This window comes from Saccostrea echinata, unplaced genomic scaffold, assembly GCF_033153115.1.
Source record: "Saccostrea echinata isolate AGI-Se365-2 ecotype Australia unplaced genomic scaffold, CSIRO_AGI_Sech_v1 ptg000034l, whole genome shotgun sequence".
Taxonomy (NCBI): Eukaryota; Metazoa; Mollusca; class Bivalvia; order Ostreida; family Ostreidae; genus Saccostrea; species Saccostrea echinata.
Genome location: NW_026889783.1, coordinates 1,299,673 through 1,326,867, shown reverse-complemented (window position 1 = coordinate 1,326,867; position 27,195 = coordinate 1,299,673). Strand labels below are relative to the sequence as shown.

General features: G+C 34.2%; 1 protein-coding gene across 2 annotated transcripts; it reads left to right on the top strand.

The window, feature by feature from the left end:
* The first annotated feature begins 102 nt into the window (after positions 1 to 102).
* LOC133199348 (uncharacterized) lies at positions 103 to 26,195 on the top strand. Of its 2 annotated transcripts, XM_061335157.1 has the most exons (18): positions 103 to 269; positions 869 to 989; positions 2,798 to 2,872; positions 5,249 to 5,337; positions 14,545 to 14,618; positions 16,998 to 17,074; positions 18,371 to 18,454; positions 18,712 to 18,782; positions 19,058 to 19,135; positions 19,422 to 19,482; positions 21,093 to 21,171; positions 21,360 to 21,502; positions 21,639 to 21,851; positions 22,169 to 22,210; positions 22,560 to 22,644; positions 24,310 to 24,461; positions 24,850 to 24,984; positions 25,649 to 26,195. In XM_061335157.1, exons 1-18 carry the CDS (start codon positions 142 to 144, stop codon positions 25,829 to 25,831), a joined length of 1,890 nt encoding a protein of 629 aa, XP_061191141.1. In that variant the 5' UTR covers positions 103 to 141; the 3' UTR covers positions 25,832 to 26,195. The 2 variants fall into 2 exon arrangements, with proteins under 2 accessions (XP_061191141.1, XP_061191142.1); XM_061335158.1 differs by lacking the exon at positions 22,169 to 22,210 and having other exon boundaries at positions 104 to 269.
* Positions 26,196 to 27,195: the final 1,000 nt, after the last annotated feature.

Here is a 27,195-nt window from a genome sequence, read left to right as displayed (position 1 = left end):
ATATGTAAATATGGTCCCTCAAAGTAAACACGACTGTTGAAAATACTACACGGTAGTAAATAGTGTACACAAGTTGCCAGTATTCCCATATTTAACATTATGAATGCAGTTTATAAAACCAGAGTCTTCATTTCTTTTCTGATGGATCATAAGTACTACCACAGCGTGGACCCCGTGTCTCGGGATGTTGGCTCCCCCTTGGAACGATTCCGGCGGTGTGTTCGATTGGTCATTGTCTGTGTCCGCCTTTGTCAGCAAAGTCAAAAAAGGTAGGTCCGACTCCACCTGCAATCAAGTGATCAAACTTCTATGCAAATTAAATTTCTTCAACAATAGACTGAAAAACATGAGGACAATAGGATCGTAAAAGGCCTATACGCATAGCTATTGGTCATTTGATGTGGATGTGGGGTTGCATGGGGACCACTGCAAGCGCCACATCCTTACGTTTTCAGCGAATACAACTTTTTCTAAGTGTAGAATCTTATTATATGTTAAAAAAATATATTCTAGTCGCTCTTTTTTTTTATTTCTTCTTTTTTTGAAAATAATGTGGACTTTTGAGCGTACAGTCACCCGAATATAAAACCCGAGTGCACCAGACAAACTGGACATATACCCTATTTTATCAACTGGTTTTTAATATCAAATTAAATATGTAAAATTGTAAATATTAATTTATAATATAATGGTAGAATCAGCATAAATTATCTATAGGTTTAATTTTTCAAAACATTCCAATTTTTTGCTAAAAATGATATTTTTGATACATATACATGTACATATATTTTTTGAAAATATTAGATGCGTAGAACCACAGAATTTTTTAAGCCATTTTTTAAAGACAGATGGCGATTATTCTTTATAGGGTGGAGTCTCACGAGTCGGAATTCCTGTCCGTGCTACAGTATATGTACATGGACACCCTGAATGTGGACAGAGGGGGGTTGTACTTCGATCCCTCTGACTACAAGAAAACTACTAAAGAGGTAAATACCAAATCTGATGGGCATACTTGATCAATGAACATTATTTATCTACTGTTATTTCGACTTTCAAGAAACAAGCGAGTATCAATGTCTCTTTATGGATAATAACTTTATCGATTGTAAATTGATGGCAAAATCTGTTGGATTGAGATCTCGATTACATGTTAATTTTTTTTTCTGAAAACTGTGAAAACAAACAGATTGAGAGAACGAGATAAAACAACTAGATTTATTACCCTAATAACAGTACATCAAAGAAAGCAGTGTCTTGTGTGTTCTGAAACAATGTAAGAATGTATATGACACTATAATCCTCGTAAGCTGACTCATTCCAGTGTCATCAAACCAAGACATTTCTTACTCCTGCTAGTATTACTCTTAATATCTCCATAATCACCTAGTCGATAAAATTCGATTTCCCTCTTTGGGGGTATACTTCAAAGGCGCATTAATTATTTACTAACAGGAGCATCTAGTTATAAACAAAGAGGAAAATATTCTTTTTACAAACATGTCGAAATAAATAACCCCCTGACAAGACTATTAAAATCAGTGATTCTGTTTTTGAAGTTTTTTCCTTGGACAAATAAAGAATTTCCACGTTATGTCCGCGGTCATGTTACTCCTGTGGAATGTTTGAAGAAACGTTTTGACCTTTTAAAAATAATTATGTTTTTTTCGTTGCATATAATGTTCTTAAATTCAGCACAATGCAAGGGAAACATTTAAATGCAGCTTTAAGCGTGTACATGTTCTTTGTGACATTCCATATGCAAATATATATATATATATATACATTGTAAATACAAAATCATTAAAATGACAGCCCACGTTACCTAATTACGAAAAGAGGTAACATGGACAGTTTGATCTTATCGATTTGAAGGTAGATAAGCCAAAAATTTAAGCTAGTGTAATCTATACAAAATGTTAATTAATTTAAAATTTTTAAACTAAAACTCGTGTAAAAGAATTTTTACATTCGATGCATTGAGTAATGAAAGAAAGGAAATAACTTCTTTAGGAATTTTTAAAAGAAATATTTACGATAATAATGACAAGCCTCCCAGAACCTCTATATCTCATATGGCGAACTACATGTACATGTATAAGGTTTATGTTGATATATATATATATATATATATATATATATATATATATATATATATATATATATATATATATATATATATATATATATATATATATATATAGGTTGTAATCAGCTTTAATGAAAATAGGAAGAGGAGTAACACTGTGAAATCTGTTTAATTTTGTTAGCAATCATGTTCAGTTGATAAACAGAATTATTCATCGTGTTGTAATTTGCGTGAGTTCTGTTTTTCTCTTCTTTCTCTCTTTGTTTTTGTTTGTTTGTTTGTTTTAACGAAAGGAAAAGTAGCATATTAGAAAAAAATGTTTACAGACAAACAGACAGATAGGATGTTTACGACTAGGCAGCAGGCATATTATTTACATTTTCAAATGGCTTTTTGCGAAATAAACTGACAAATTAAGGAAATATCTATATAACTTCGTAAAGCCATTTCCTCATCACGTGAAAGAAAAGCCTTCTTGCTAAGTAATACACTGGGCGGGGTTTGCACTAAAAATAACATAAAATATATCTTTTTTTTATTATTGAATCAATGTAAATAAAAGGAATGTTGTTGTTGTTTGGTTTTATGACGATGATCAAACAATTTGTTTACGTGAAAATTTTATGTAAATTATTGCGTAAAAAACAACAACCCCCCAATCTTTTCATTAAATATTTTACATTAAGAGTTATCTCGCTTTCTCTACAGGAACGACTACCGTTAGAGGCCAGACGGATTCTACAGAAAACACAGGAGCTCAGAACAGACAAAGAACTACACTATGTAAGATAAAAACTTTATTACAAAACAATTTATGTAACAACACTCCCCCCCCCCCCCTAAAAAAAGTGACCTCGACCAGTGGCGGATTTAAGCGGGCGCCCCCGGCGCACGCCCCCCCCCCCCCCTAAAATTGTCAAAGTTAGCGTATATCATAGTTTAGTCGAGGAAATGATATGTAAAAATTAGGGATGGCAATTTGTAATCGGTTAACCGGTTACTCGGTCGGAACGATAGCAATCGTTTAGAAAATATGTAATCGGTTAGTCAAAAAAAAATAATATATGTGTAAATTTGAATACAATTTCCTGGAAATTCAATTTGAAATGTAAGTATGTTCACCTATCTATTTAAGCTGATTCGGAGATAATTAAGGCTCCCCAGATTGACATCGCGTGGGGGTAATTGGTCACTTTCCGAGTCGTTAATTGCTTAAACTGTTAAACACATGTCGTTACACACCCTGTCCTGTGTAGCTTTAATGATTTTAATTAAATGATCGTTGACTACTGTGAACTGATTACAAGGTGTATTTTACCTCTTTTATCCTTTGCAGTTACCTATCAAATTATATTCTAAAACAAACATCGTAAGTTAAGCGATAAATCAGACTTAATTTTGATTATGGTGACAATGCAGAATGAACTTCCTTGACATCTTTTCTGAAATTTGCATCTGCAACTTCAGTTTAAAATTGAAATACAATATATGTAGTATTCTGATCATATATCAATATAAGCATAATATTACTACATGAACATTTTTATAGTCTTACAGTTTACACTTTTGAGTGTAGCTATGTCGAGATTTTTGATACGATTAACCGACTAATTGGTCGGAACGTCTTACGGTTAACCGATTGGCAATTCTGTATTCGATTGCCATCCCTAGTAAAAATGTCTACTCGGTAGATCACATTTTTACCCTACAAAATCTCTAGAATCCAGGAGCTTCCGGGGGCTAATTTTTCATTAGAATAATTACAACAGCATAAGGTACTTAAAATGAATCTTCCCTTTCATATCGAATTCTGAGAGAACGCCTGTTCATATATGATACTTTTAAGACATCTCTCTTTCTCTTTCTCGTTTGAACTACATAAACCTTCGAATGTCTTATTCAATAGACCCGGAAGGTTGAGGCCTGTTTTGCGTCAGATATGCACAGGTAATGTCATTGATTTTATTCTAAAAGTCGTAATTAACTCCTTGCCATTTTTATGGTCAAATTAAAATGTATGAAACAAATTATTCAGTCCAACAGGTAGGAGACTGACGGTGTAAGCATTGATTTTACGGCAGATAGTCAAATAAAGGCAACGGTCGCCGATCAGATGACAGAAAAGCAAGATTACATAAAATCACTGGTTTTATTAAATAACGTTGATGCCTTTAGAGTAGCAAAAGCAAACTATGTTTTATTAATTGATATTGATGATTTGATAGAGAAAAATGGAGATTTTTAGGCCACCTGAGTCACTCAGGTGACCTATTGCTATCCGTTTTTTTTAAGTCGTCGTCCGTCGTGCGTTAACTTTTGAACATTTTCAACTTCTTCTCTAGAACCGCTGAACCAATTTCAACCAATTTTGGCATATAGCTTCTTTGGGTGAAGGGGAACAAAAATTGTGAATTTCATGGTCCCTGCCCCCCTGGAGCCCCAGGGGTGGGGCTAAAACCACCAAAATTGATGATCTTTAAAAATCTTCTTCTTTACTCCTGGACATCAAGTCCAAGTATGCTACGTTTTTTAATTTCACGTATTTTTTTTCCAGAAAAATCTATATAACATACATTAGCATTTCATGATAATCCTCTCAATGAAATTGTACAGGGTTCATATATTCGTCCAAGAAGAAAACATCTCCTACAAATATCTTGAAATAACTTTTTTAAGTGTTCGTCCTTGACTCAAGAAACAAATTTTAAGAATATAATATAATATAGAGTGGGATGTAAGGAGAGCTAGATTATCTGAAATTCGATTTTGGCAAAGTTTGTTGGAGATTTCTGAATTAGGACAGTAAGAACGCGCGGGGGGGGGGGGGTTCTCCCTCCTATAATTTTGCCAGTGTATACCGGCTTTACTATTATAGAAAACAAAGCTAATTTACAAGTATTCCCCCTCAATGATTTTGTCAGTATATACTGTAGAAAACAAAGCTAATTTACAGTTGTGTCCCCTCAAAAATAACATCCGATGACATTTTTTAAGCTTCTCAAAAATTTCTTTTAGGTTGTCCCCAAAAACTGAAATTGGTACTGAATTATGAATTCATATATGTTTACTTCATTTATTTGATATATGAACTGTAAGAAATAACCATAAACTTTATTTAGAATTTGACATTTATACGGCACATATTATCTACTTGGACAGCTCCAGATCGTGCTGAGGAAGATCAAAGCTTTTGCTGAGTATCCTAATGATATGCAAATAAAGCTATGCCAAGTCGGCTGGTTTGAGGGGTAGGTATTTCCCAATGATATGCAAATAAAGCTGTTCCAGGTCGGCTGGTTTGAGGGGTAGGTATTCCCTAATGATATGCCGGCTGGCTTGAGGGTAGGTATATTCTATTGGTATGCAAATAAAGCTATGCCAAGTCAAGTCGGCTGGTTTGAGGATTAGGTATTTCCTAATGATATGCCGGCTGGTTTGAGGGGTAGGTATATTCTAATGGTATGCAAATAAAGCTATGCCAAGTCGGCTGGTTTGAGGGTTAGGTATTTCCTAATGATATGCCGGCTGGATTGAGGGTAGGTATATTCTAGTGGTATGCAAATAAAGCTATGCCAGGTCGGCTGGTTTGAGGGGTAGGTATATTCTAATGGTATGCAAATAAAGCTATGCCAGGTCGGCTGGTTTGAGGGGTAGGTATATTCTAATGATATGCCGGTGTAACGACGAAAAGTGACCCCCGTAGAATATTGACCGGGGGGTCAAATTTCTCCGTAGAAAAATGACCGCCCGGTCAATTTTCAACGGCAAGTAGGGTCATTTTTCGACCGTAGAAAACCCTTCCAGGCCGGTAATTCTACGACTCCGCACACGTTGAAAAATGACCCCCATAGAAATCTGACCCCCTACTTTTTCACTATATTTTATAATTAAACCTTTAGAAATGAGGTGTGATATGCGTTAATCCGATGTTGGGGAGGGTCGGTGAAGGCCTAGAGTCTCCTGATTTTTTTTTTCTTTCAAATGTATATTGGGGGAATCTTCCCTTCCTTAACGCCACTTCTCAATACTAGCATGACATACAATGTACGTGGTATGTTTTTTTTGCTTGCATCCCATTGAGTATACATTAATGAGGAACATAAATTCATATTTCATATATACAGTAAAACTCGTTTAGTACGAACACGGATATTGCGAATTCACGGATATAACGAAGTTTTCTTGGATCCCCAACTAAATAAATTTAATGAATTCCTAATACGGATATAACGAATTACGGATATAGCGGAGTAATTTCACAGGTCCCCAGGACTTTGCTATAACCGAATTTTACTGTATATGTTTCTGACAACGATATACCTGTATGGAATGGATGTTATCGGAATCTATTTAAAGGACAAGTTTGTGGCCCCATAATTCTAACTTAAAACTTTTGCCCGCTTTCAACCTGCTTCCACCCCAGCTTTTACATGTATCAGTTTCTGGATACACCATTGCATTGAAACAAAAAACGTATTGTATTATTATTTTTAGACAAGGAAAAAATTAGAGAAAGCACGGCATATGAAGTGTCAAATTGCGTCCAATATGGAGATGCTACCATTAAATGTAAATGTAATTACTGCTTCATTTTTAATATCATGTTATATCTTTTTCCCTCTTTTAGTTCATTTATTCTTATTTATTACATGAATATTAATACCCCCGCTTCGAAGAAAATGTGGGTATATACCTTGTACCCTGCGAATCTCTCTGTTGTGTGTGCGGGTTGAGTGTCTGTGTCTGTCTGTCTGTCGGAAACATTTTTTTTCGTTGCAGTTTTCTCTGCAACAACTCATCGCAGATGCTTGAATTTTATACATTCTTTGGTTCGGCATGCTATACAGTGATTCATTTTGGTACTAATCTTGTCCGTCTGTCTGTGCGGGTGGGGTATCACTAGAGAGCACTGGCTCATAGATTTCTTATTTCCCGTGTAATTTGTGTACTTACAATTATTGTCTGTAACATTATATTATCTCTATTGTAGGGAAATAACGAATGTATCTAAATAACGTTATAACTATGAAACACTATATATATTGTTTGTATCAGGATCGCTATATGAAAAACACTGATAGTCTCTAACAAAAAAAAAACAAAAAAACAAAACAAAACAAAAACAAAAACAAAACAAAAACAACTATAGTTTACCAAAGATAACTATAGTTTAATGCAGAAGCAAAGTTTTTACTATCGTAAATCAAAGTATTTTTATATATGATTGTGATATTTTATGTTCTTAAATTTATATGTGCAATTTCTTTTTTTATATTTTAGGAAACTACGAGGGGTGATCAAAAAGTTCGTGAACTATCTCGTTATTTACAAAACCAGTTCGGATCAAAATGAAATTTGGCAAACATTTAGTTATAAACATGCTCTATAAATAGCAGATATTTGCTCCACGTTTGGACGTCACAATATAAAAATGACTCAATATGTAGATGACGTGACAAAAAATGGTCGACTCAGTCGTACTTAAGCAACGAATGGATTTTAAGTTTACCGTTTATCTTAGAAATTCCTTTTCAGTAGCATATAATAATTTGTACACGATTTATGAAGACAAAAAGACATGGCAGAAGTTCGATCATTAATTGGATTGATTGTTTTAGTGAAGGAAGGGAGGTGGTTAAAATGATGTTTGTTCTGGTGCCCATTGAAAGGAAGCTTGGGAAGAGATGTGTCCTTAGTTGAGCAATCTGTAACGAAAGATCGCCAAATTACAGTTAGAAAAATAGTTGAATATCTTATCAATAATATAATTATTGAATCCCTAAAATATCGTTTACTTTAGATTTTAAACATATCATATATGATAAAAAGAAGGCGCCCATACTTTATCCACAATGGATAAACGACGCATCCCAATACAAAAGAGTCGGGTTGTGATGGTCACTATGCTCATTCTGGGAAAAGATATCCTAATCCACAATCCTATTTGTGACAAATGGGCTATTCTTGTTATAAAAAAATAAGTTGCATGGTAAGAAATATAAGGCTCGGAAAAATCTTAATTTCTGTGAACAGAACGCTACGGAACATGTCACGTGAACGCCTGGATCACGTATGCGTAAGGGCAGAACGATGGCAGATTTGCAATTGAATTCAAATCGGAGAAGACCACTTTAAAAAATAATAAACATCGAAATCTGATTTTTATTTCTTTTATGGAAGTAATTCAATTAGTTTGCGAACTTTTTGATTACCCCTCGTTTTTCTTGTTCATTAACATATCATCGCAAAATTTTACATTACTGATATCAATTTAAGAGAGTTTAAGCTTTGAAATCTCAAAAAAGTTCCAAACAAAGTTTCATAGTTAATCAAAGTATTTACTATACTTAATAATAGTAAACTATAGTTAACTATAGTTTACTATAGTAAATTTTTGTTAGGAGTGCCCTTCGATTGTGATAGAAATACTGGCAATATACTCTCCTTCCTTGATCATTATATAGATACTTGTATAATCTACATAATCATGCACTTATGCATTATATATATTTAACTCCTTATAAGTAGGATTTTTGATGTAAGAAAAAGGGATTTTTGTTTACTTTTATCCTAAAAACTCTTATATTTTTGAAACCTCGTATCACACAGCAAGATCGCTTAATTTGTGTATAGAAAGACATGGCCAGATTTTGTTTCCTATAGGCTAGCTAATTTAAAGAGTGGGTTATATCCTCGTTACCCACTCCCTCAAAACTTACCACTATAGATACGCTGACACGAATCACGTACTTGATTCGAACACAATATGTGTTACAATTTTTTGGGGGGCACAGTTCTATGTAGTCTTGCAAACGCAACTTCAATTGTGCTAATATTGGCAATCATGCTTAGGGAAAAAATAATATGTAAATTAGGTAGAGAAGCTTTTTCATAATGCTACATTCGGTTTTTTTTTTCTATTGGTAAAGATTATTACATGTAACTAGAAAGGGGAAATACGTACTACTGTATATAAACTTGTGTCAATTCTTACTAGTATACCAAACACCTCTTTTATTAATTAATCAAATTTTTTTTATGTAAAAAGCCCCATTTTGTTTATAGGCTTTGTTGACACTAGCAAACGAAAAAAGACATATTGGTAAAGATTTTGAGCTAACCATTTTTTGTGTCTCTGAGATCGAATATCAGACGAATTTTGATTTAGTCATGTCTGTTATTTTTACACAAATTTAATCTTCCTTATATTTTTATTAGAAGTTTTTTTTTTTACCAGAAAATCAAAGATATATATGAGATCTAATTTTCTTAACAATTGTCCATTTTTTTTTCACGCAGAATTATTTGGGTAGGGTTCGAAAACAATCATTCTTTCTGGTAACTTCTGAAGAAAAAAAACGCCTGAGACTTTAAATTATTTTCATTCCTTTTTTCACATCATTTACTCAGAGTAAAATTTAAAGAGGATCATTACAATTATATACAGAAACCATGCATTTTTTTTTTCATATACAAGTTCTTCTCTCTCTGACACCATCTAAGTAAATAATCTTGTTTTTTTTTTAAATGACGACTCTAGAAACTTTTTTTTCCTTTAATGGGATAAAATATCTTGTATTATTGATGTACATGTAAGGTATAGTGTAACCTTTTGTTACTTAAACTTTAAAGCTTTTAGGCTGAGTGATTTTACCTGTACGTATTTGCCTAACAAGAATATTCCTACCAAAACCAGTTTTTTGTATTAAAAAAAAAAGACATGGGGTCGTTATTCTACGGGGTCATTTTTCTACAACCCACACGGAGAAAAATGACCCCCAGGCCATAATTTCTACGAAAAAGGGGGTCATTTTTCTACGTAGAATATTGACCAGGGGGTCAAATTTCTACGTAGAAAAATGACCCCCGGTCAATATTCTACGGGGATCACTTTTCGTCGTTACACCGGCTGATTTGAGGGTAGGTATATTCTAATGGTATGCAAATAGAGCTATGCCAGGTCGGCTGGTTTGAGTGGTAGGTACATGTATATCCTATTGTCATTTATTACATATAGAACATTATGAATGGCCTGGATTTGTGGTTAGATAACAAGCCAGAGCTCTGTGATTATGAACTGGTTTGTTGGTAGACATCCAATCAGAGCTCCATGATTATGAGCTGATTTTAGGGTAGACATCCAATCAGAACTCTATGAGCTGGGTTGAGGGGTAGACATCCAGTCAGAGCTCTATGATTATGAGAGGGGTTGAGAGTAGACATCCAGTCAGAGCTCCATGATTATGAGAGGGGTTGAGGGTAAACATCCAGTCAGAGCTCTATGATTATGAGAGGGGTTGAGGGTAGACATTCAGTTAAAACTCTATGAGCTGGGTTGAGGGTAGACATCCAGTCAGAGCTCTATGATTATGAGCTGGGCTAAGGAAAGACATCCAGTCAGAGGTCTGTGATTACGAGCTGGATTGTGAATAGACATCCAGTCAGAGCGTGATTACGGCCTAGTTTGTGGATAGACATTCAGTCAGAGCTCTGTGTTTATGAGCTGGTTTGTGGGTAGACATCCAGGCAAAGCTCTTTGATTATGAGCTGGTTTTTGGGTAGACATCCAGGCAAAGCTCTTTGATTATGGGTTAGTTTGTGGGTAGACATCCAGGCAAAGATCTTTGATAATGGGCTAGTTTGTGGGTAGACATCCAGGCAAAGCTCTTTGAATATGGGCTAGTTTGTGGGTAGACATCCAGGCAAAGCTCTTTGATTATGAGCTGGTTTGTGGGTAGACATCCAGGCAAAGCTCTTTGATTATGGGTTAGTTTGTGGGTAGACATCCAGGCAAAGATCTTTGATTATGGGCTAGTTTGTGGGTAGACATCCAGGCAAAGCTCTTTGAATATGGGCTAGTTTGTGGGTAGACATCCAGACAAAGCTCTTTGATTATGGGCTAGTTTGTGGGTAGACATCCAGGCAAAGATCTTTGACTATTTGGTTTGTGGGTAGACATCCAGGCAAAGCTTTTTGATTATGAGCTTGTTTTAGGTAGGCATCCAGACCAAGGTTGTTTTGTGGGTAGACATACAACCGGAGTGTGATTACGGCCTAGTTTAGGGATAGACGTCCAGTCAGATGTCCGTAATTGTGAATCGGTTTGTGGGTAGACATCCATTTAGAGCTTCTGTAATTATGAGCTGGTTTAAGGATAGAAATCCAGTCAGAGCTCTATGATTGAGGGCTGGTTTGAGTGTAGACATATAGACATCCAGTCAGAGCTCTGTGATTATGTGTTGATTTGCAGTTAGACATTCAGTCAGAGGTTTGCGATTATGTGCTTTGTGGAAAGATATTTAGTCAGAGCTCCGTGATTATGAGCTGGTTTGTGGGTAGACATTTAGGCAGTTTTGCGATTATGTGTTAATTCTTTTGTGGATAGACTTCAGTTAGAGTTCTATGATAATGAGCTGGTTTGCGGTTAGACATCCAGTCAGAGCTCTGTATTATGAGCTTGTTTGTGGGTAGACATTCAATTACAGCTCTGTGATTTTGTGCTGATTTTTCGGTAGACATCCGTTCAGAGCTTTTTGATTACGAACTGGTTTGAGAGAAGAATGTGCCCTTTTGACACAGAGAAAAAGGTGTGTTCTTTGGTTTAAAGTTATAAATTCTAACAAGAATACAATTTGACAAAAATAAGGTTCACTTGGTGTAAATATATGTTATGTAATAAAGACATTCATTGTCTGATTGCATACAAAAAATTCCATGGTATTATTTTTCATCAATAAAAATAGATAATGCATTTCTCTCCAATACCACTGCACAACTAGAAATATATCCAAACTCCGATTTCCCATGTGATTTCAGAATACTTGTAATTCATATGACAGAATATGGTGAGATTGAAACAATCATACAGCTCAAAAGTCTCTGTGCTATGAAATATAGATATTTTAGTCGTGTATGGTACATATAAATGGTTTCTACGACTGAGGGTGAAATCCTCAAAAATCAAATTAGCAGCAGAGAGCGTGAGGGGATTTTTTCTAATCACTCCAGGGTATAACTACATCGTTGTCACATTTGTCTTTGGAGTAATTTTTCTGGTCACGGCCACGGTATACATTAATCTCTGGAGACAGACATGTCAGTGCTTGAACTCCTGTCTGTCTTATGACGGATTTTTAGTCTAATCGCCGTGATAATAGCATTTTTTATCTTCACTTAGTCTCTTTTTTCACACATTCTTAATCTGTGCTGTAAATAGGCGTTTTACAGGCATGGATAAGGAATACTGTGTAGTAATGATATACTGCAATTGTACATTGCATCGGCATTTAAAAAGACAAATCTTAAAGACTCTTCGGAAAGCCTCTACTTTTCTATCATACTAATGTCAAGTTAAAACTAAAAACTATCTGACTGGGAAATTTTGGGTTCCGATCCCGTCTTTTTATGCTAGGATGCAGTTGGTTGTCTTCTTTAACACTTGTTTTTTCTATAAATCGTGATGTGTGGCACTGATGGATCTTTCTTTTACTTACTTCTCGTTTATCTGTTGGTTCTTATATGTTAAATCAATAGGTTTTCCCCATATATCAATTTCATTAGGTTATTTTATTATATGGGATTTCTGTTTCATCTGTTGTATGTGATATGATACAGATATACACGCCTTCTCTAAGATTTCTTCCTATCTTGTTTTTTTAGCTCACCTGAGCATAACATATATTTACACCAAGTGAACCTTATTTTCGTCAATTTTACTTACCAAATTGTATTCTCGTTAGAATTTATAACTTTATACCAGCGAACACACCTTTTTCCCTGTGTCAAAAGGGCACATTCTTCTCTCAAACCAGTCGTAATCAAAAAGCTCTGAACGGATGTCCACCGAAAAATCAGCGCAAAATCACAGAACTCTACCTGGATGTCTACCCTCAGACCAGCTCATAATCAAAGAGCTCTGCCTGGATATCTACCCTCAAAACAGTTCATAATCACAGCGCTCTAAATGGATGTCTACCAACAAACCAATACACAATCACGGACATCTGACTGGACGTCTATCCCTAAGCTAGCTGTAATCATGCTCCGGTTGTATGTCTACCCACAAAACAACCTTGGTCTGGATGTCTACCCACAAACCAGCTGAAATTCTAAGATTTCTTGCCTATCTTGATTTTCCAGTGTGATATGATACATATTTCTCATTCCTTGTTTCTGTAGATTGTGATATGACACGTAAAAAAAATCTGAATTGTGTTATGATACACATGTAAATCTGCTTTCTTGTCTGTGTAAATTGTGTTATGATACACAAGTAAATCTGATTTCTTGTCTGAGTAAATTGTGTTATGATACACAAGTAAATCTGCTTTCTTGTCTGTGTAAATTGTGTTATGATACACAAGTGAATCTGATTTCTCGTCTGTGTAAATTGTGTTATGATACACAGATAATTTTGATTTCTCGTCTGTGTAAATTGTGTTATGATACACAGGTAAATCTGATACACAAGTAAATCTGCTTTCTTGTCTGTGTAAATTGTGTTATGATACACAAGAAAATCTGATTTCTTGTCTGAGTAAATTGTGTTATGATACACAAGTAAATCTGCTTTCTTGTCTGTGTAAATTGTGTTATGATACACAAGTAAATCTGATTTCTTGTCTGAGTAAATTGTGTTATGATACACAAGTAAATCTGCTTTCTTGTCTGTGTAAATTGTGTTATGATACACAAGTAAATCTGATTTCTTGTCTGTGGAAATTGTGTTATGATACACAAGTAAATCTGCTTTCTTGTCTGTGTAAATTGTGTTATGATACACAAGTAAATCTGATTTCTTCTTTATGTTGATGATTGTGATATATTTATATCTTCTAAATATTTTCGCCTTTATTTCTTATAAAAACCGATTCCCGTTAATCAATCGATTAACTGTAGTTAGAACCTATTTTTGAACCCATCTGTTTGATGATACTAGGCTCTTCTATCAATATAACGTAAAGTGAAAAATTTCCTGATTTTCTTTTTTCTTTTTCTTTTTTTTTTTTTTTTTTTTTTTGTTTATGTTGGTTATAATAAGATACACAGGTTAATTTTCTGATTTCTTGCCTATATTAGTTGTGATATATATGATACATAGATATATCTGATTTCCTGTTTCCGCTTTATGGTTAGTGATTGATACACAACTAGATCAAAATGTTCTGATTTTCTTTTGATATTATTTGTGATAAATGACACAAGCATTCATGTAAAATTTCCGATTTCTTGTCCGTTGATGTGATTTACAGGTTAAGCTTATGATTTTTGACTATGTTGTAAAAGTTACATTATGTTGGATTACCAAATATTTGAAATAAATGTTTTTGTTTACAAACATCCTAATTATTTAGGAAAAAATATAAAATAATATAGCTTGATAGCAGGTTTGCGGTTGTTATTTAATCAAATGATATACATGTATATTCTATAACAAGCCTGTTCTCTCTGGTCAGGTACAATCCACGGAGGGCTATCGTCAGACAGAACCACTTACCTCAGGCTTTCTACTTCATCCTTTGTGGCACAGGTGAGATCTTTTTTCTCTTCCAGTGAAATACAACAAAGAATGAAATATGGAGATAACGAACAGTATTCAAGCTCAAAGTCCATGTAAACAATACAAATCCGGAGCAGAGCAAACAAGGACCTATGAAACATCAGAGATGGGATCAGGTGCCATGGAGGAGTGAGCATCCCCTGCCGACCGGTCACACCCGCAGTGTACTTCTTGCCACGACCGGGAAAAAAACGGAAAAATCCGTAGACAATTCAGTGTGTAAAGTAATGGCCTAAGAATTAGTATGAAAAACGTCAGTCAGCATTTGACTTAATGATAACTTACCTCAATTTAGAAATTGTTCATACGTAGAACATGCTCTTGCGTATCGAATCAACTGAGAGAAATAAGCCCCGTATGCAGGTGATAATGGTATATTGCTGCATAAGTATGGAAGTTGACGATTGAAAATTTGAAGTCATCACCTTTGTCATAAAGCTTAGTTGTTTGGTTGCCATTAACGTCTTTTTCTAGTAAAATATCAAAATATGAAACAGATGTGTCAGACTCTGTGGTACCTTCTACTATTTCAAGCTCACCGGGATATATCATGTCGACATATGAATGGAAATAACTATTATTAATTGATAATATGTCATCGATATATCTAAATGTCGAGATGAAGGCCACAGCAAGTGTTTTCTTCCTCTCATGTATAAGATTTTGAATAAATTCTGCTTCATATGAATACAAAAATAGATCTGCTAATAACGGGGCGCAATTGGTACCCATGGGAATTCCAACAAAATGTTGGAAGACCTAGTCTCCAAAAACCACATAGATATTGTCAATCAGAAACTCAAGCATCTTTGTAATATTAACTTCAGAGTACTTGTGTGTACAATCAGAATGTTTTTTAACAAAATAATTTTGCAAATGACCAACAACAAGATAAGAAAATTTACAAGTTCCATTTTTATTAAGAAAAACCAGCTGTCAATGATTTCAAAAAGTCTGGACTTCAATTTATCGTGGGGAAAACATTTGCAAATGTAAATATCTATATTGATCTGCATATCATTTTTTCTGAAAAATTACTTATCTAATGGCATTTAGTTTTCTTTGTTTACCAGTGAATTAGAATATATGTAAATGTAGTAAACAAAATTTTTGGATGCATCCCCATCATATTTCTTTTCTATAAAGTCGCCGTGCGTCCATCAGTAAACGGCTTTGCAGTATGACATTTAAAATTCAAAGCTGACAAATCGTGAAATCGTGCAGTTCTTCCATTAAAGATTTTATTAATCTATCAATCTTATACTTAAGCTGAATCTAGAAAAACAGATAAAATATTTTACCATAATTCATTTCAATGAATTTTTAAAATTTTCAGTCTTTAAGACTCTTGGCGGTTGTGACATATACTAATGATCAATGTTCCAGGTAAAAATGCTATTCATTTAATGGTAGAAAGGGACGTAAAAGGATATAATATTTAAGTAACAATAAAATCCACGCACAGCTCATTAACTGAGAAAAAGTAAGCATTTAAAGGCACGCTAATACTGCGAGTAGCACTTCGAATTTACTATAAATTCACTATAAAGAGTGGTTATAATTTATGAATAAAAAAGAAATACCAAGAATACACTACCTCAAAAACTAAGCCTGATTAAAAAAAAAAAGACACAACAAAAGAAAGTAAACAGATTTAACTTATTTTCTGAGATACATGACTATAGCAAGTGATATATCAGTTTGATGTGAAACCTCTTTCCTGCCTTTTTAAGTAGTTTTTTCCCCCTTAAATTGTTTTCATGAGAGCTGAGCAGTTCTTGAGCGGAGAATCGCTTTTATCTATTGTTGTTGCAATGTGAACCCGAAGCTGTTTTTGCATCAGCAGTTCTAATCTCTGACTCAATCAATTATGAAGTAGTCAGCTAGTATAGTATAATTTCTTCATCACAGCAGAACCATATCCAAAACTTTGAATCCGTTAAAGTCAAATGTATAGCCTAAGCACAGATCCGGGTTTGAATGGAGCATCACGCAACAATCAGTAGAGCACTGTATTTTAATAGAAGTCATTTTGTGTTCTAAGATACAGAAATATCCAAGTTTAAAGTCAACCTGTCACGGAAAACTATTATCACATCTATATATATTGCTGATGCACATAAAGTCACATCTATATTGCTGAAACACACAAAGTCACATCTATATTGCTGATACACACAGTCACATCTATATATTGCTGATACACACAGTCACATCTATATTGCTGATACACACAAAGTCTCTTATGAGGTAGATTTGCGACTTTGGAATTCACAATTCTTGTTCAATCAACAATTATTCAATCTTGTTGCAGTAACATGACATTAACAAAGTTTTTTTTTTGCCCAGTGTTGGTGACGGCGTACAATAAGGAGGATGGGCACGCTAAGCTTCTAGTCCGTCTACATAGAGGGATGTCATTTGGGGTAATTACCTGTACTACCTACCCCTCTCATTGATTACTTTATTCAAAACTTACAAAGACTTGGCGAAGGTTAGATGTTCTTCTCAACTGAATATGCACAGTGTTAAACAGAAGGTGAAGTTCCCAACCCCACGTAATATTGAATCTCATAAACATTTTTGTGACAATTTGTTTTCAATTTTAATTTTATTTGTATGATGGAGATAATGTCCGGGTTTTAGCTTAAAGACATTGTGATGGATTCAAACTTCAGTATGTTGTTGTCCAAGCCCTAACTGAAACAATGTCAAATACTCAGTATCAAGGGTCAATCTTGATATATTAGTTTATAAATTAATTGTTTATTGGACATTAGTATGTTGTCAATGATCTGATGGTGTGCATAGATTTTAATCTTGATTTGTATATCCGAGGTCAACTTTTATGGATGAAGTTGAACCACGCATCGTCTCCGATCTCTATCTTTTGTAACCATAGATTAGAGAATTCAGTCCAAAGGTGCTTGCATGTACCAAGGACGTAGTCAAAGGCTAATGCTTCGACTATCTGATCTGTGTATTTCCAACATTTGCAGGGAATGAATTAACGCTTCCGGGTGTTTCTGAGACAAGAGACCATAAAGATATTCTTTAATCATCTCTCTTATTAGTAAGAATAATAGCCACTTATAGCGAACTCTAAACCCCGCTTTGTAGCCTTCGTTATAATGAGAAACATTGCTATATATATTCACGGATAATCGATCTCCTTATCTTTGTGCGACTTCATTTAACTTTTTTTCTGTATGAAGACTCAGACTTTATTGTATGATTATTCCCTTTTCAATAAGATTGTTGCACCTGCAGGTGTCAATTGAATTTATTCTTTTCAAATATGAAATCTGAAGTTAAAAGAGGGGGTTAAAGAAGTTTTATCATAACGCCTTGACAAAACAGGTTTGATTATAACAACTGATTACCGGTATTCTAGTGTAATACTTCACAATGTTACCCATGTAGCAGTCTCATTTGATTCAATCCATTTCCTTTTATTACCCAAAGTTTGTGGTAAGCACTCCTCAAAAAGTTAATTTGAATCGTTTCGAGGATTTGTTATTTTTCAATAGTCATTAAACCAGAAGCCTTCCCAATAAACAATTTGCAACAGAAACTCACATATCTTCTGTTTAATAAAAGATTACTTGCCTTTTAATAGCATTTAAAGGGACCAGTGTAGATTAAAGACATTGAGGTGATAAATGATCGGGAACATTTGGAATAAATTAATGTGGAAACTGAGGCTTGTTTTCTGTATGTAGGAATTAGCAGTGATAACTAAGAAGCGGCGTCAGGCCACAGTCAGCACACAGACATACACCGAACTTCTCTGTATCTCAGCCTCGGTAAGTAGGTCGCGGACTCCGGCTTCGGTCTATATAAAACCCTCTCACATGGACAGTCATTAACTCCGACCTAAATCGTAAGCGGATTGTATACGGCTCGAAAATCTTTTCTTGTCATTATTTCAATCATTTGTTGCTGTTCTTAAAATTTAAAATTAAGGAGTTACAGTATTTGAATTTAAAAAAAAAATCTTCATCGCAACTTGTTATAAGTTTGAAATACCAGTATTTATTTTCACTTTTGTGGACTTTTAAAGGATTTTGAGACGATTTTCATGGCGGGAGGTGTGAAAAGTGTCACGGATCCAAAGCACAACGCCTTCCTGGGGTAAGCCACGTAGATCCCCCATACAGTTGATTTGTTAGGGAAGAGTTTTATCCAGTTAACTAAATGAAGCACACATTGATTACCAATTTCTTATTATTAAGGCAGGTGGAGGTCTTTAAATGTTTTGTATTTATATCGATAAATATTTTCAAACAATCGATAAGTACAAGAATAGAGTTTCTCGACATTGAACCCTTGGTTACTGATAACTCTAGCCGCCTCTTGAACAACTGGTTTCATGATAGTATGGACTCAGTACTTGACTTTTGTTCCAGTAAGGTGCGCTGTCTCCGTGATTGGCCAATAGAATCACTCACACAGAATCCACAAGCCTGCATGTTCCACTATTTCAAGTAAGTGTTAATCATTTATCTTTATTTCTAAATAACACAAATTGGAAGGGAAAAAAACTCGTCTATATGTAACGATAAATCAGCAGTGAACAGTTATGGAGATTGTAATCCGATTCATGTAAAGTTATCGACTGTGGAGACTTTAGAATAGTAGCACGGAAGGGTGCACGCTCTTCAAATGGATATCTTTCAACAGCTACGTCAAGTATTGTTTGATTTGCTATGTTTTATATCGTTCAATAACTCTGCTTTGATACAATGATATTTTAAATCTTTCTGTTTCCAGTCGTGGGGAGATTTTGGTACGAGACAGTAATAGGTCAGACTGGATCTATATTGTTAAATCAGTAAGTATAATACCTATCTGTCCCTTAAGAGGAATCTTTTCTGATGATCTGGACTATATCAGAGCTCTAATCAAAAAACGATTACAAAGACATAACAACCTCAAAAAGATCCCATTCTTAAAGTTCTTAGATTAATTACTTTTTTTAATATTCCAGTAACAGAGATTTGTTAAAAAAAAAAAAAAAAAAAAAAAAAAAAAAAAAAAAAAAAAAACCTATCTCACATAAAAACAATCCGTAGATAAGTTCCTACAAGAAACATCGAAGAATTATACCCCCCCCCCCCAAAAAAAAAAAAATATTGAAAGGATTTTCGATTGTAATCACAGGAACTTGACTTTACACATTTTTCTTATTAAAAAATATAACCCCATACCTAATAATTATTAGGTATGGGGTTATATTTTTTATAAGAAAAATTTGTAAGGTCAAGTGCGTGTGATTGTATATAAGATTTGTTTTCGTGATATGTTAAAGTGCTTTCTGAATCTTTAGTGCTTGATTTATCCATATAACCCATATAACAAGTGTTTTAGTTGACATATTCCCATTGGGAGTTGTTTTAGTTGACCTATTCCCATTGGTAGTTGTTATAAATTTTTTTGTCAACATTTGAATTGGTATAATGAACAAAAAGTACAAATACATCATTACTTTAGACGAGACCTGCGTCTGAAAATTTGATCAGACTTTGAGAAAAAAAAATAACACCCTGCTTATCAAGAAAGCTGACAAATAACCCATTTAATATCGAGAATATTTGTAAACTATCTTCAATATATTGATAACCGAGATTCACCCGGAAAAATCTATAGAATTGCTGAAAGGTTCTTGAAAAAATAAATGAAATGAAACCCACCTATAGCTTACAACTAAATCTCCAAAAAATTCATAAGACTTTTCAGAACAATGCATTCAAAAATTTGCACAAGATTTAGAGTCTTTCCACTACTGTATTACAGATATATCTATGTGAAAAACCTCATTGTAATTTATTTGAGAAATATTTTAATTCAATGGTTTTTGAGTATAATAAATCTTCAAACATCGGAAAATAAATTGAAATAGGATTCCAAAATAAGCGTTATTTGTTAGGCGCTGTCTTTTACGTGACGATCAACGATTTGGTTAATGAAGAATTTCTTGCGAACCATCTATATTTTTTTTTTTTGCTCCCGTCCGCTCGACCTCGATCAGTCTCTTCTATCCAAGTGGATCGATCCTGCTCACGATTATGGATTACGTTTTATGATGACCGACACTCATAATTCGTCACACTATTCAAATCAGATTATAAAAAATTCTAGAAGACATTATGAACTGCAAAAGTTCATCATCGAGAGAAGGCTGTGTTGATAACGACGGGCGACACGGCATTATATAGCAGGGCATTAGCAACCTCGAACGGAACCATTGTGTATTACAGAAGAAACATACAGCATTTAATACACATATATTGGATTTTTTTTTCTTTTTATCATTCATATAAACTAATGTCTCTTTTTGCTTGTCTTTTTATTGATTTTAAAAAGTTCAACAAATCTATACACGACCATTTGATAAATTCTTTTAATAATTCATAAAGCTCTTTTTACGTCAATATTTTGTAGGGTAGTTTATCAGTCGTAAAGAAGTTAAAAAAGGTGGGACCTGAAAAAAGCCGACCCAGAACAATACACAATATTCCAGGTAAGAAACATACATAACCTTGTATTCTCATGCAATCATACAATATTAAAACGCACTCATATTCGATTCTTCATTTGCTAGGCAAATATATTCAATATATCGGTAACATAAGTATTAATGTTTATTAATTGTATAAAATCAATATTAAAGATTTTTTTTCCAAAAGCTTTTATTTATTGATTTTAAAGGCAGATCATTAGATTATAATACTGAAGATACTTCGAAATCCTTCGGGACTTGGTCGTACAGATTACGTAATCATCACAAGCGACCTCTATCGGAGAGGGAACCAGAAACATACAAAAGCAACTATGAGCTGGATAGGCGTCTGGTAGATCTGCAACTTTTTGTACTATAGAAAGCATTCTATTTCTTGGCTTTTTTTTTCATTATTTCCAAAGAGTTTTGAGTTTCAATATGAAGATATTTCTTGGAATACTGTAACAGTTACTCTGATTTATTTGAAGGACCAAACACTTCCGGGCTATTATAACCCACGTGACAGACTGGGAGTAATTGACTATGATGACGTCATCAGTAACTACAAAACCCGTCTTCTGAAAAACCAGGAATCAGAAGAGCCGGTCGAGGACAAGCGAGCGACGGAAATAGATGAAAAAGGTTCGGACAAAACGCAAGAGGAACCCTTGCGTTTGCCTCAGATACACAAGACGTCAAAGGTAAAAACTGGTGTTACTATTGGGAAATGGGGTGAAAGATCGACTTGTTCATAACGCACACTTTTTTTTTATTCAAAAGAAAGGCTTTTGTTTGATTTTCTTTTTCTGGTTTTGGGTTTTTGTTTTGTTTTGTTTTGTTTTTTTTTTTTTTTGGTTTGTTTTGTTTTGGGGGAAGAGCAATAAGATCTTTAATGTCGTCACTGCACAATGAAATTTTGATAAAATAGTAGCAATGTGGTACGCATTTGTTAGGTATAATAAACTGGCAACTGATGTGCAATATACATTAATAGATATCTTTATTTTTCTTCAATAAGAGTGTGGTCAATACAGTTTCCCAGAATAGTGCATTATACACGGTAGGGTAAAAATCGCATGTATTTTCTCCAAAATACTAGGACTGTGTAACCTAACAACACACTGATGGTATCTATTGTGTATGTGTAACTACTCACTCCCTAAAAGTACCTTAACTGCATGTGTAATGTTTGACTGATGATGATATCGCCCTTACACAGAAATACAAATAAACACTGAGGTTGTAATAATTCATCTAACTTTCTTTGATATGTTTTTCTTTTTTTTCTTCAAAAATATGATAATTTAAATTTAGTGTCTGGTTTGTAACTTGCTTTCATCGGTTTTGTAAAGATGTTATTTTTTAATGAAGACAGAAAAATGACTTATATTCTTCATTTATCCCCCTAGGGTGCGTACCTTTCCTCTAGTTCCACAAAGCCAAATAGGGATAAAAAGGCCTCATTATCGGAGGAAATCGCTCGCAAAGAAAAAGGTCAGTGAGAGAGAGCCGAGACAGAAAAAACACAAGACATTAAGCTAATCTATCAGTAGTACAGATATTTAAGCTTGATGCCATTTAGAATGCGCAGTGTGTACTCTTTGAGAACTTCTTCTGATAGATCACTTCTGTATCTCCAAGAAAACAACCATAGATGAATTGACACTACTTTACAATTAAAACTGATAATTAAGTTAAATGACAATGTGAAAAATAAGGACAAATAGACAGATAAGTCCCAGGCCTTTAGATTGCTTTAATCCGACTAACAAAAAAGTTGGGGTGTTAAAAAAAGATAAAGGTATGGAATTCCTTACCTAGAGTACCCATGGCGAAAGTGGGTACCCTACGAGAGGTGATCAAAAAGTTCGCGAACTAATCAAATAACTTCCAGTAAAGAAATAGAATTAGATCTCGGTGTTTATTATTTTTTTTAAAGTAGTCTGCACATCTGTAACCGTTATGCCCATGCGCGAATCACATCATCTAGGCGGTCACGTGACATGCTCCATAGGGTTCTGTTCACAGAGGCTAAAAGATTTTTCCGAGTCATATTTCTTACCATGCAAGCTAATTTTTTAATACAAGAATAGGCCATTTGTCGCAAATGGCCAAATCTCGGCAGTAGGATGGGTGGATAAGGATATATTATCCCAGAATGAGCATGGTGACCATCACAACCCGACTTCTCTGTCTTGGGTGCGTCGTTTTTCCATTGTGGATAAAGTATGGTAGCCTTCTTTTTAACATATCTGATATGTTTAACGTCTAAAGTAAATGGTATTATAGGGATTTAATAATTATAATATTCTTAAGATATTCAACTATATTTCTAACTGTAACTTTGCGATCTTTCATAACAAATTGCTCAACCAAGGACACATCTCGTCCCAGCTTACTTTAATAAATTAACCATCTCCCTACACTAAAACAATCAATCCAATTAATGATTGAACTTCTGGCCAAGTCTTTTGTCTTCATAAACCTCGTACAAATTATTATATGCTACTGCAAAGGTATTTCCAAGATATACGTTAAACTTTACAGCCTTTCGTTTCTCGAGTACGACCAAGTCAGCCATTTTTTGTCACAAATCATCTATATATTGACGGCATTTTCACATTGTGACGTCACAAACATTACGTTACATCTGCTATTTATAGAACATGTTTATGAATATTTGTGTGCCAAATTTAATTCTGATTTGAATATCAGTTTTGTAAATATAGAGATAGTTCGCGAACTTTTTGATCACCCCTCGTATGTAAGGAGTTTCATACCTATATTTTCTTTTACCGTATATACTCACCTATAAGTTGTTTTTTTGGGAGTTAAACTTTGGTCCAAAACTCTTTATCCGATTTATACGCGAGTTATAAAAAGATTGGTTATTTTAGCGTATCAAACCCTCTAATTTAAGCTTAAATAATACAACCGACTTATAGGCGAGTATATGCGGTACACCCCAAACTTTTTCTAAGTTGGATTAAAGCATCTAAAGGTCTGTGAGATAAACAAACAGAAATGAAAAGGCAATTTTAATTATTGTATTATATTTTTTGCTGTACTTTATAAATGCCCTATATAATTCTAAAAAAAATATGTACATGTACGTTGCTCGTTTTTTTCCAAATGATACAGAACTGATTTTTTTCACAGACCTCCAACAGAAACTGTCCACACAATTAGAGGGGAGGAAGACGATTGTCAATGAGTACGACAACCGCCCACCGTCACGTGTGGTGCTTACAGAGGCGGATCTCCACCCCGTGTTTATCGTGGTTCAGGTTCTCGAAAAGGGCCAATACTTCGTGAGTCTTTTAGCATAAAAAAGCAATAATTGTCTTTAAATGAGATTGGAATAAGATATCATTGGAATTGGCAAAGGTGTGAATATGGGCATGTAATCTGATAAACAGAGCAAGGTATTCTTATCTCAATTTATAAACTCATAGATTCAGAACAGTTTTCCATCATACAACCTAGTCCGTTGCATTTATTGCAAAGTTTAAAATATCCTTTAGAGTCACTTACAATGGGGTAACATATACACCCTGTAGACTTCTGTTCTAGACTGGCACAATGACGTTTCTGTAAAGAATAAATTAAACACTAAGAAAGTTGTTGGATTTTTTTTTCTGTGATGAGATTGATTACACCCAGTAGTTGTGGTTTTATATGTCTCCTTTTTTTGGTCAGGGAGTAGCTAATATGATCTATCAAGACCAGCCAAGCATGTCGGTAATCAGTAACGGTGCAGAATGTATAATGATATCCAAGAAATTCTTCATGGAGAAGAAAACAGACGCCACAATGCGGAGCATCTATCAATCAGTAGGTATCATTCTGCTTTCAGTCACATCATTTACATTATTGGAGCTGAGCATGCATGTGGGTCCGTAATTTTTTGGGAGGTGATTTTGATGCAGGATTAAACGAAGATGAACTAGGATAATTAGCTCTTTGTGTATAAGACGTTTTCTTTTGAATTTATGCGAAAACAAAGAATAACAGTTTTCTGGCAGAACTCGGTTTTCAAGCTTTAAGTTTGTATTGATTTCATCTCAGTCTCTCTTCCAAATAACTTTTTACTAGTTAATATTGGAAAAAAACAACAATATGACAAACCTTATTTATATTTATTTATATAATAGACAAAAATAAACGATAATTTAGAAATATCTCTGCTTAATAAAGTAAGAAGTTCTTTGGGTGTAAGAAGATCTTCTGGAATGGAGACTGTCACATTGACATTATCAATACTATAATGTATAATAATATACTGAATTTCAGATTTTGCAAGAATGAAAGATTACGAATTAAATTTAATATAGATTAAGAATAAATCTTTGTCTGGAGTTGTATAGATGAGGATTTTTTTTAATTATAAGGAGACATTTGATTAAAGTCATGAAACTTATTCTCTCATCAACTTTTGTATACAACATAAGTGTATTTTTCTTAATAAGTAAAGACATCTTTATTTTTTGACTGACAGGAATCCCCATTTCCAAATGATGAAACCTTACAAAGACAACTTCAGGGCTATGTCAATTGGCAATCACACCGGAAACGGATATACGATAGGATTGTGGGTCGCTTAGTGGACAGGAAGATCAAAAAGAAACAGTTTGCTCCTCAATTTCAAGGACAGTACTGTTTCAGGACAGGGCCAACCTGACCTTTTTTATCACTAGTTCAAAGTAACAACTACGAAAACATCAGAATTAAACTCTGTTTACAAATAAATATGAAGATGTTAATCCGATCCTGGAGCCATAAAAGAAGATGCTTTTATTGACAGTGAGTGTAGTAAACATATTTGGATGTCGGACTGCAATAAAACATTTACTGTCGCGACTGGTGACTCGTCTGAACACCTTTGTGTTCTGTAGCATTAATAATGAGAACATTGATTTCTGCAGGAATCTGATGTGTTCAATGAATAGACCCAGGAAATAACATAGTTAATAACATGCAATATTTTCATTGTGAAGGTTTTACGTATTCTGAATAAAAAGGAAAAAGATATTTAGAAACAAAAATGTCAAGGACTTATTTTGATTAGTTATCTTGCTGATTATGGCAATTCATTCCTTGGTTAATAACCTTTTCTGCAATAATAATGGAATAATGGTGTCGTTTGTTCAAAGGCCACATTAAAAAGTATAGAAATTTCAGATTTTATGACTACCATTAGTCAAAATGTCTCCCTATGAGAACTTAATCCATGAACACAATAGCAAGCGTCCTGGTTAAAAGTCATATTACTCTAATTTGAACATAGTGTAGATTCTAGAGCATTCATTCAATGTGCAATTTGGGAAACAGAAAGTTGTCCTGCATACAATATACATGTAGATGTACACAAGCGTGGGAAAACAAAAATCTCTACAAGAGTCGCCTTACCCTTGTGTTTCACAGGCAGTTATCTTCCAGTGTAATTACATTCTGGTTTCACATAAAAATGGGATGAAAATTAAAGAGTATATTTAATTCATTAAACTTAATTTTTCTTTTATTTCATTTATTTTTCCCGAAAAATAAGAAAAGATATTGAGTAAAAATAAAAGAGATAAAAAAATAACATTTCCCCCACTTTAGGCTCACCTGGTCCAGAGGGCCGTCAAAATCTCTGATGATGAAACTCCTGGGCAGATTTTTCTTAGCTGCAGATCTTTATCTTTATGGTTTTATGTTTTAGACTTTGACCATGCTATGGTATAAGACTAAAATGTAAAAACCATAACGCTACAGTTCTGCAGCTATTTTTTTCCTGAGATTTTGTATTGATGAATTATGTTCTCTTTTTCGTTTTGATTCATTGAAAACAAAGCCATGGCTACTAATGAGTACAACGTAGCGTGTTATGCACTTTTTTTTATGGCAATGTCTGGTAGGGGTAACATAATCAGGATAACAAGATCTAGGTACCTAGCAAGATTATTTTAAAGTGCACCTTTATGAGGTAAGGACCTGAAAAGTTTTGTTTTTTTTTTTAAATTTCAGTTTCGGCGTAAACTTTTTCAATAATTTACTCTGAAA